At 50.5% G+C, this 10,972-nt stretch overlaps 1 protein-coding gene across 1 annotated transcript in view; it reads right to left on the bottom strand.

The window, feature by feature from the left end:
* Positions 1–10,516, bottom strand: part of LOC119399497 (alkyldihydroxyacetonephosphate synthase, peroxisomal-like) — a 131,683-nt gene extending 121,167 nt beyond the window's left edge. Inside the window, exon 1 of the mRNA XM_037666299.2 lies at positions 10,257–10,516. Coding sequence (XP_037522227.1) covers positions 10,257–10,408 — 152 coding nt within the window. The 5' untranslated portion in view covers positions 10,409–10,516. The remainder of the gene's footprint in view (positions 1–10,256) is intronic.
* Between the last annotated feature and the right edge of the window lie 456 nt (positions 10,517–10,972).

Genomic DNA, 10,972 nt, shown 5'->3' on the forward strand with positions numbered 1-10,972 from the left:
ACACAAGGATTGTAATTGTACTATAGCTGCTTAGGCATGGAAGGTAAACAACCAAGGAAGCCAACGGAAGCTCAAAGGCTTCGCTAAATTCTTACTAAACGCTCTCAGCGTAAGCGTAACACAGTAAGAACACAACATGGTTCTACTAACTATGACCTGAATTGAAAATAAAGCTTACACGCTTCACATAAAACGATGTTGAACTACCTTTCGCCCTAAATGCTCATGCTAACTAGTACAAAAACAAAACAAAACACAACCTACAGCTAGCTCTGTTGAAACAATTTTCAACTATAACGCTAGAAGATTACCCTCCAAAATGTAGACACTACATAGATCAAAATTACTGCCTCTACAGTAAACACAAACAAGTAAAATTCGGTTACGCTCGACCAACGCAACCACTCTTTCACAATTAGCGGTCGTAAAATCTTTACTCACGGCTAACGTGTATTATTCTACGCCGTCAGCTCACTCCCATGCGGGTTACTGCTTCCGCATGTCATTCTTAATATTGCGCCACTAAAGCTAGACGTGTTCCCGTGAGCACTCTGTCACGCTGCGCCCACATCAGGAACTGAATTCGCAAACGACATCCGTAATTGCACGTACTAGTGCCACTGCGAGCTTCTACTCCGCGGATGTACCACTAACCTAGCTCTACTCTTGCGGTCACAATTTTTACAAACAAGCGAGCGACTCGCTATAACCTTTCCTCATTCGCTCCTACACAGAACGCACGCCAAAAGAACAAAAAACAAACAAAAATAAATTTTTGCGTGGCTCTACCAAAACTCGCACAAAGCCTAGCCTTGCCTATCCTTCTCGCAAGCTCTCAGCTTAACGCCTAAGGTTCCGCTAACCACTCGTGGGACACCTTGACTTACTAGGGAGCTCCCGAACGGCGCGCGCAAAGCCCTGCGCCGGCCTTTCATGCAACTGCACACGTGTCATACGCCAACCGCTTGCGGGCTCCCGCTAAGTGAAGGAAACAGCAGGCCTCAAACGCCAACGCTAACTCAGCGCACGCCACCCGAAAACTGCCCAATGTTTCCTTGCGTCCACGCATGACACGCAACGGAAACGCCACAAACTCTTTTCATAGTCAGCTGACGTAACCCTATTCAAGGCGCTCATCTCTTAAAGCCCTCGACTCGCTCTGATGCGTGTCACTAACCTTCCGATAGCTAACTACACAACGCATATCGGCTAACAAACAAAACCAAAGAGCGGCAAAGAAAACAAGGCTCAATAACAGTTAACTAAGCTATCAACACTCGCGGAAATAACAAGGAATACTAATTACTAACCAAAATCAACACTCAAAATTCCTTCCAACAAATCCGGAGTCGATATTCCAGGAAAAGCTAACAGCTGTCCTCAACAACTTTTCAGGCGCACTCGCGGTGGTCGCGCCCAGAAGGCTTTTCTCGTCAAGCGGGGTGTACGATACGCATGAAAGTTAATCACCCCCTCGTCGAGCCTCACTACTTTCCCTGTAGCGCACTTTTCTTTGTCGCCTCCTGCCACCTCGCAAAGGTCACCGACCTCGCGGTGTCGCACCTGTTTCAACGTTCCGCGAAAGGAACAACGGGGAGTTCTTTTACCCACCGACTTTTTCCGCGAATCATGCGCTTCTCTTTTCTTTTTCTTTCGGCGGTTCGGGCGCATGCGGTAGAAACCTGTCCCTGACGGCAATCGCACTTGTCTTGCAATTTCGCGCCGACTTTTGAACTTCTTTCTCAACCGCGTCGCGACCTTTGTCGCATTTCTATCTTTCGGACGCTTTCTCCCTTTCGCACGCTTCTTGGTGCAGTCTTTGGAGCATTCCGTCCGCCTCCGATGCTCATCAACATGCTCCTCAGCTGTCTCGCGCTTACTGTCTTGATGATTGCGCATCAATTCATCCTCTGACCGATTCCGCGAACCATGCGCTACTCTCATCCTGTTCTCTTGGTGGTTCAGACGCATGCTGTAGAAACCGGTCAATAATGACAATCGCGCCCCTCTCGCAATTTCGCGCCGACGTCCGAACTTCTTCCTCAAACGCGTCGCGACCTTTGCCGCATTTCTGTCTTGCGGACGCTTTCTTTTTGCACGACTCTTTGTGCATACTTTGGGGCCTTTGTCACGATACCTATGTGCGCGACACCTCGTTGCGCTCCTGCCTCTACACGGCAGTGAAAAAGATGAGAACAGACGGAAACCTCGGCGCCTGAATCTCATCGACATTCGCTTCCTCGCGATGCGCTTAGCGCACAATCTAGACCCCCGCGGGACTCTCAACTTGGGACGTTTCCTAGCCCGCCTTTTTGGGATTTCAGGCCAAGCCTTCAACTTGGCGTCTCGAGAGATGCGGTCTTCGCGTTCTGCTAGCTCTTTAGCACGCTTACCGCTACTAGTCTCTTTTGCATTCCCCTTTTTCTTTCGCCGGCGCCTTTTCCTCACTAAACGGCTCGGAATGCTGGCAGCTTCGACGCACGCGCGCGCAAGTACGCTGCCTTCGATATTCACCGCCAAAATCTCAGGCGGCTCAACTAGCCTATCCTCGGTGTCGTCGCTAGGTGTCTGTACTTCTGACATAGCGACAGTCTCGACACTCTCTAACTCAGTTAGCTCGCCCTGAGATGTCTCTTTAGTTTCGGGTGATCTATCACTATCCTGGATAGCCCCTTTTCTCAGGCCTCCGAAGGCGACCTCTGCGTCCTGCGTTTCGCGACTTATCTCGACCTCTTGGTCTCCGCGGCGCGCCTCGTCTTGCGCCTTACGAAGTGCTTCATCCTCACGCGCCTCAGCTTCTCGCGCTATGTGAAGTGCCTCTTGTTCTCTCGCCTCTTTCGCTTTTCGAAGCGCCTCAGCCTCTCGTTCTCTCTGATGCGCCTCCTCCTCTAGGGCCTTGTGACGCGCCTCTGCGTCCTGAAGCGCCTCGTGACGGGCCTCAGCCTCCTGTGCCTCGCGACGCTTCCCGACCTCTTGGTCTCTGCGGCGCGCCTCATCCTTTTGCGCCTCGGAGCGGCTCACAATACTAGACGCCTCGTCCCTCGTACTCGCATGTACGGAACTCTGTGGAGTCAAAGCTCCAAACGGCTGAACTGAGCTACCCTCGCGGTCTTCGTCAGTTATGTCCTGTGACTGAACGACAGCCGCGACGCTCTCTAAGCTAGTCAGCTTGCTCTGAGGAGTCTCTTCCATTACTGGGGCTTTATCACTGCCCTGCAAAGACCTCTCTCTTGGGCCTTTGCATTCGGCCGAACCTACATTACCCCACTGGCTGAACAACGTATCCTTAACCTCAGTTACTTCCTGCAGGCCGTCTGACACTAAGGCTAAAACTGAGCCTTTCCCACGTCCGAGGCACTCTGCGTGCCTGTTGGCCATCTTTCCTCTTCCCCCATGCGTGCCCTCGTCCGATGTCCTAGCTTTGCGCGCGTGACTCAAACGCTGTCTGAATGCTTTTGCTGACAAGCGACATTTTCGCAACAGCGCCTCTTTGACCTTGTCATACGATACAGCGTCCTTCCTATTGAGTCTAGCTATAACATCGGCGGCCTCGCACGGAAGAAGAGTTAGCAACTCTTGCGGCCAACTTTCGAGGGGGAATCCTGCCTTCTCGCACGTTCGCTCAAAATTAACAAGAAACAATGCGATGTCCTGGCCCATTTTAAACGGCTGCAAAAGGTCTTCCATCTTTACCGCCTCCCTCACTATGGGAACCTGTCTTGCGGCGGATATACGAAGTTCCAGCTCCCTTAGGTTCAACTCATGTTCCCGCTCGGCAGCTTTCTCTTTATCCCTTTCCTCCTTTCTAGCTCGAATCTCCTCATGAGCTTCCCGGGCCTCCTCGACAGTCACCTTGTCTGCCTCCATAATCGGGAGGATCTGTCGTTTCCGCTTGGCCGAGCCAACGGAAATGCCCAACTCCTTGCAAATTTCAAGGAGGTCCTGCACACTGAACTTGTCCATTCTGACACTGCACTCCGCCTCGTTTACCCTCTACTTAAACTAAGCGGTCAGACCATCCAATTCTTGGCTGACCAAACAAAGTTACAAGTCTGCAACAAAACCTGCTAACAAAGACTTAGGCTAGCTAGGTCTGGCAATAAGAGAGGTAAACTTCAGGCACTCACCGGGTAGCTGACGCTGGCCGATCCCACCGAGCTGCCATCCACTGTTACGCCTGGGGTAGGGCCCCTCGTGTGCGCAGCGTAGGATACGAGGTCGTGGCATCCCACCGCTGCCACCACTGTTAGGAATGAGGTTGCGTGGATGGATGGATGGATGGATGTATACGGCTGTGCCCTTTAGATCGGGCGGCGGCTCACGCCACCTAGCCATAAAGTTAAGTACTATCACTATGTATTGAAGGATTGCAATTCACTCGTGCCTTGACTGTAGCCACCAATCGGTTAGCCTCCTCCTGGTTATTTCTACTCGTTTAAAGTCTATTTTGCATTCACTGTCCCTAAACCCCAGTGCTTTGAAATATTCCGCGCCATTATCTTGGACTGTAGGGTGAAGCCCTTTACAGAACATTATCAAATGTTCAGCCGTTTCCTCCTCCTCTCCACACGCACTACATAACGTGTCTGTGCCTTCGTATTTGGCTCGGTACGTCTTGGTCCGCAATACTCCCGTCCTGGCCTCAAACAGCAGAGAACTACCCCGAGAATTATCGTAGATCTTTTCTTTTGCAATTTCCTGCTTGAAAGTTCGGTAGGTCTCCAGTGATGATTTCGTAAGCATCCCCATTTTCCACATGTCCCTCTCTGTTTCCTTCAGCTTCTTCTTAACCGATGTTTCCTTTTGGCTTGGTATTCTGCTGTTGTCTAAATACTTGCTTGACAATTTTCGAGTTCGCTTCCTCTATTTAGTATCAACATTCTTCATGTACAAGTACCTGAAAACTTTCCTAGCCCAACACTCCTCTCCCATTTTTCTCAATCGCTCCTCAAATTCTATCTTGCTGCTAGCCTCCCTGCCCTCGAACGATGTCCATCCCATGTCACCCTGTACCCCCTGATTTGGGGTATTCCCGTGTGCTCCCAAAGCAAGCCTACCTATGCCACGTTGTTTAATAAGGTGGCGCGCGGTAGCCCATCGCTACCGCGCGCCACCTTTAGGTTCCGATGTCGTCCCTCAGGCTCGCTGCTGGGAATACGCGTCGTTGCATCCCTCCTCTGGAACCGCTGTTGGGACTCGGGTTGCGTGGCCGGTGCGAACACGGGTGTGTATCGTGCTCGGAGCAGTCAGTAAGGGCAAGGTGAAGAAGGAAAAGATTTTATATACAGACTATTTACATGATGCAAGACTCAATCAACATGACTGCCAGCCCGACCACGTCGGCTGGTCCGACTCGGTCGACTCCGTTTGAGTCGTTCTCCTTCTCGTTCCTCCTTCTCCCCGATCGACGGACCGGCACGGCCTTAAATCCTCTAGCCGTCCATTGTCCTGCTGACCGTCCGCCGATAGCAGGTGTTGACGTCCTCGTAGTATGCTGAGCTTCCTTTTAGATAGCAGGTGTTGACGTCCTCGTAGTATGCTGAGCTTCCTTTTAGATAGCAGGTGTTGACGTCCTCTTAGTATGCTGAGCTTCCTTTTAGATAGCAGGTGTTGACGTCCTCTTCGTATTTTGACCGTCCGCCGGCCGCAGGTGTTGAACCTCCTTTACACCGCAGGAGTTGAGCAGCCTTTCCATAGCTGGGCAGCTTTGAAGAACGACTGGCGTCAGTTGACGGGGCCGGCCGGGTGAAGACACCGTTTTCCCCGGATTGCAGACAAAGCATGCAGGGGTTGATCTTTCACGTTCGGTCAGGTGCTCTGGCACAACAACGCCGAGGTACGGCTCGATGACATACTGAACAGACAGCGAACGGGACTCTCCCCACACAGCGAACACAGGTATCCTAAACTGTAACAATGATTGTTCGCGGGCCAGTTGGTACATCTTGAACATGAAACAGCGCGCTTAGACAGGACAGAAAGTTACAAGAAGCACTATCGGAGAAATGCTGCACCCCTGCCTCGGTCGGTCGTTAGAACGTGCCGACGATGCAGTTTCCAGCTGACGAGGCAACACTCGAACGGCTGCCACTCTCAACGGCAACCGGCGATGGTCAAAAGCACAGAAATATTCATGATTTAGGCACTGCGCATGGTGAAGAAAACGCAATCACGCAACTACGAGCAGACGAGCTGTCGGTGAGACCGGAAGTGCTAATATTAATGTTCGGTGTTTTAACGGCATAACACAATATAAACATACATATTATCTACTTATTGAACTCAAAATTCACAACGAAGGTAATTATGAGGGTGTTATCGTGATTATAACATCAGCCAATGCTGGAACTGCCGACAATCGCGTCATATATTGCGGACTAATACATCATTTGTCGAGAGAAGAGGGAGCGATTTTCAGCTGACTTTGAGAATTTATTGCAAATTCCAGGCCGCGCGCTTCGCTATAATATTTGGCTCGCGTGTTTTCGGGAGCCTCGACTACCGATTGGCAGCGCTTTTTGACCCTGCTCAAAAAGTGTTGCAGGGCCCCTTTAAAAATGTATTCGATGCATTCTCAGGCACCGCAATACTCATTTTTGGGGTTATCGACACCAGCGTTTTTATTCAGAGCAACAATCCGAAAATATTTCAAATGCGTGCCAGTACTCTTTGAATGAACATGAAGCAGCGCTTGCGTTGCGTGCTTCTTCCCCTCTGTCCCGTTTTCGCGTTGTTTTTTCACCGATGTAACGTGAAGCAACCGTGAGGAGAGAGAGAGAGAGAGAGGGGGGGGGGGAGACGCTTCAACAACAGCAGTGCGCACTTGCAGAAACATACATATGCCTGGATTTGAGCCTCCAGTGAACGCAAATATACGCACAGCTGAAACAAAACGCAATCGAAATTGCATGGTTACTGTAAACTAATTTGCTAGATGATTTCTTTTTTGCAAAGCTGCGGCTTTAAAACCGTCATTATGGCCTTCGCGAAAATTTACAGGTGGTACAGACATGAAGAAAATAGACAAAAAAATAGGGGAGGAGAAGGAAACGTGTTACTTCCTCATATTAACGATCGATACAGAATCGCTTGTTTTGTCATTCGGTTTGGAACAAGTGTTGCCACTTCACATGCACGGACAGATGCATCACACGGTGCTTCCTCCACATGGTCCCATTAAGCCGGATGTGGCTGCAAGTGCTGGGACACCAAACCGTCTGAAGTTCACTACCCCGGATAAACGGCGTGTTCGGGAGTTTAAAACCGACGGAGGAGCGAAATGCGACTTCACAGCTCGAGGGGCGGCGATGTAGTCCGACTTTTACTGACAATCCAAATCAGGTAGAAGTTCAGGGGAACATGGTATGTTGGAGCGATGAAAAATTCTTGAACATGGAGGTGTCGGTGGAGGCGACGTTTCGACAAGCGGACTTGTCTTCTTCGAGGCTGCAACTGAAGACGTGGCAGCCCTGAAGACAAGTCTCCGCTTCTGGAAACGTCGGCTCCAGCGACAACCCCTTGTTCAAGAATTTTTTTTACCGACAATGAAAAACGGCTCAACGAAGGGAGTTGTCGGGAAAGGGCACCCGAGTCCTGGGGGGGGGGGGGGGGGTTATTTAGCGAGACGAAAGGCAGACAGCCACAAAGAGCCCTTGAGGAGGGGACATTAATAATACGCAGCGACAATTAACAGCACGGAAGCGCAAGAGTGCGCCACTGCTTTGGCTGTCAGCGCGCCTGAACCCATATAAGCTAATATTCCTGCAGAACCCCAGCAAGCGTGCCGAAACTGCACACAAACGATCGTATCTTGCCGACCGCTCGTAAAATCCCACGCCAAAGCCAATATATCCCACTAATTCAAATTTATTTGGATTAGTGGGATATGCCTGTCTCCCTGGCAATGCGAGCGCGTTCATGTCCGAGGTCTCACCCTCCAGGAGCCTGCAGAAGACCGTCCCAACCAAGACGAGGTGGAAAGCGTACAACTCACATACGCACAAAAACTACTACGTAGGACCCCATCACACGCGAACTGCACTCAACTGTCTGCAGCCTGCAGACAGAACTGTCTGCAGTGCAACCGTCTGCACTGAAGTGTGCAGAGGCAGTCGCTGGTGCCAGCTCCAAACTAATACCTTCCCGAGTACTGCACTCCGCCACGCTTCCCACCCAACCCGAAAGCTAGGCATTTATCAGGTGGTGCCGACCCCGACCGCTGTCATCTCTGTGGAGGATACACACAAACTTGTACCATTATAAAATGCGCCAAACCATGCACTCGGCCGACAGAGGGTCCTTGACCGAACCCCACCTCCTCCCAGTGGGAACCCTCTTTTTCCAGCACAGCTAGCACTGCCATATTATCAGATTTCGTAATGGAGGCATTTGCAACCAATGTGGGCCAATCAGATTTGACAAGATGGCGAATTTGACGACATGGCGTAATTCGACAGTGTCCACGGTAGCACTCCTGGACGACCATGCGAACACCAGCGATTCAGGGGGGGGGGGGGGGGGCAGCCAGACTGCAACAGCCTGCCCCCCTAAATTCGATGTTTCATACTCTGAGGAGAATCACACACACAAAAAAAAAGTTTTCTGCTAACCCTAACCATGATGGGTTTTCCACCGCGGTGACGGGTGGACCACAGGCCCACGTGACTCGCCGCGTGGGACATAGCTACGAAGACAGGCATTCCGACGGGGCAGTGGCTACAAGTATGATCATGATCGAGACATGATTGTTTCCAGTGCTTCTGACACTAGCCTGTCTAGACCTGCAGCGTCACAGAACCGGTTCCTCAGTGCGTACAGCTCCAAAAATACTTCCTCAAAAGTTACCGATAATAATATGCAAACTTCGTGTCACCTACGACTGGCTGTAGTTACGCACGTGGCTAAACCATGCATTCGTAACTATAGAGCGCACGTACGAAAAAAAAAAAAAAAAGGCAGCTGCTATTCGGCCACAAATGTCGAATAAATATATGGCACATGTTGCAACAATCTCAACGCGCGTTACGTTAGGCAAGGCAATTTCGAGTCACGGATGGCTCAGACTGGGAAGAAAAATAAGATATCAATGACACCAGGAAATGTTACTGGTCGCAAGCGCGCTGTCTGTGAAAGCCTGCGATGAAACGTACGAGTTACAGCTGCAGAAAGCTCTCAACATGCCACTGACACCGTCACGGTCTCGTGTACACACACACACACACACACACACACACACACACACACACACACACACACACACACACACACACACACCATAAGAACCATCATCATCATGCAAAGGTCTTCAAAAGCTGCACGGGCTTTACAAAAGCCAGTAATTACTCTAAACAAGCTGCGTCGAACCCCTATCCGGTTCGATACAGCAGGTGCTGCGCTATGTCAATGCGGGCGAAGTGATGGACGACATCTGAAAAGCACGTCGACCAACCGGAGAGAACTACGAAAGAAGATAGAAAAAAAAAAGAAAGGAAAAAAAGCGGCTGGAAGAAAGATAGGGCTACGCGCACTCTCCAAAACTATCGTTGAATAAACAGTAACGACCCTCGTCATAAGACAGCAATCGGAAACAAGACGATAGCTTAGGATACAGAAACAGCGCCTCCCAATCTGCCCTCTTGCCAGTGAGTGACACGACGGTGACAGCTCCGATCGGACACAAGATTCTTTTCTGTAAACACACGTAGCGCATAATCGTGCAGTCGACGACCTCTCAGTCGCCAAGATTTCTTCCAAAAGTTCAGTATCACGCACGTATGTACGAACACTGGGATAAACCAAATGTATGTAGTACAGTAAACAACACCGACTCTCGGATCGCGCGAATGCATTCTTGCGTGCGCACTTCAAATACGAACAAACCGTGCTACGCGCTCAACATGCCGGGCTGGTTTCCTCAGTTTTGTCCTCTCTTCCTTCGAATTCTCTGGAACTGCACCGAATCTACGGTCGCGTGGGCTTGGAGAAAGAGATCACTTCCGTAGCCCGGAAGAGTCGCAAGCACGCCGCGGAGACCAGTCAGCTACAATAGATCAGTTCATCAAGTCTAGCATCGCACGTGAAAGCAACAACTTTCGTCCGGCGCGCGCCGCATGTCAAAAGCGAAAACGTCGCGTACGTTGCCCCTAGCCGGGCGGTCATCGGGCTCATTCACCGGTCTCTAGACGACCCTTTCATAGGCCGGAAGGGCGTCCACTTGAAAGAGAAACAAGAAGTCAACGTGCACACACAAAACTCACCTTCGTCTTGGAATCGTGGTGGTCCTGGCCACCGGCGGGCAGACGCCCTTCGCCGCGGCACCGCCGTCCTGGGAGCGTGCATCGTCGCCGGACTCGTTGCCGGCTCCTTGGAGGTGCTTGCGGATGGTGTCCAGTCGCTCCTTCGCCGCCATCGCACCCCACGGGATGATGCTCGGAGAGAGAGATGCACGAGTACGCCGATCGAGCCACCGATTATTTATGCACGCAAAACAGGAACAGGCGAACACGGGCGTCGGCAGCAAAAAGCGACGGATTGCGTTGGATTCGCTTTCGCGCTCATTCGGCTGGCTCGAAGCCAGATTATGTTTACAGCTCTCTGAGGACACGCACCTAACGATTGTGCAATCTCGCGTAAAAGCCATGTAAAAGCACATCTGTGTGCGTAAAACGCAAGTGATTTTAGAACAAATAACGTAATATATATATTCTAAGAGTATATATTGAAGTTAGATGCCTTACTTTGTGTTTTTAACTTCCAAATTTTTAACGTTGCGAGAGCTACAAATCTCAAAGGCTTTGCTTTTCGGCTTTGCAGAAGCAAGAAGTACGTCATCGCCACCATGTTTTGAAAAGTGTAGATTTTTGTGTTTCTTTTTACACCATAAGCACGCGTTCTACAACCTGAGCTTGGTGCTTTCAATATTCAGTCTAGAACATATTAAATGCAGTTCGATGGTCGTACAATTACCATAAAC

This window comes from Rhipicephalus sanguineus, chromosome 7 (genome assembly GCF_013339695.2).
Source record: "Rhipicephalus sanguineus isolate Rsan-2018 chromosome 7, BIME_Rsan_1.4, whole genome shotgun sequence".
In the NCBI taxonomy this organism is placed as follows: domain Eukaryota; kingdom Metazoa; phylum Arthropoda; class Arachnida; order Ixodida; family Ixodidae; genus Rhipicephalus; species Rhipicephalus sanguineus.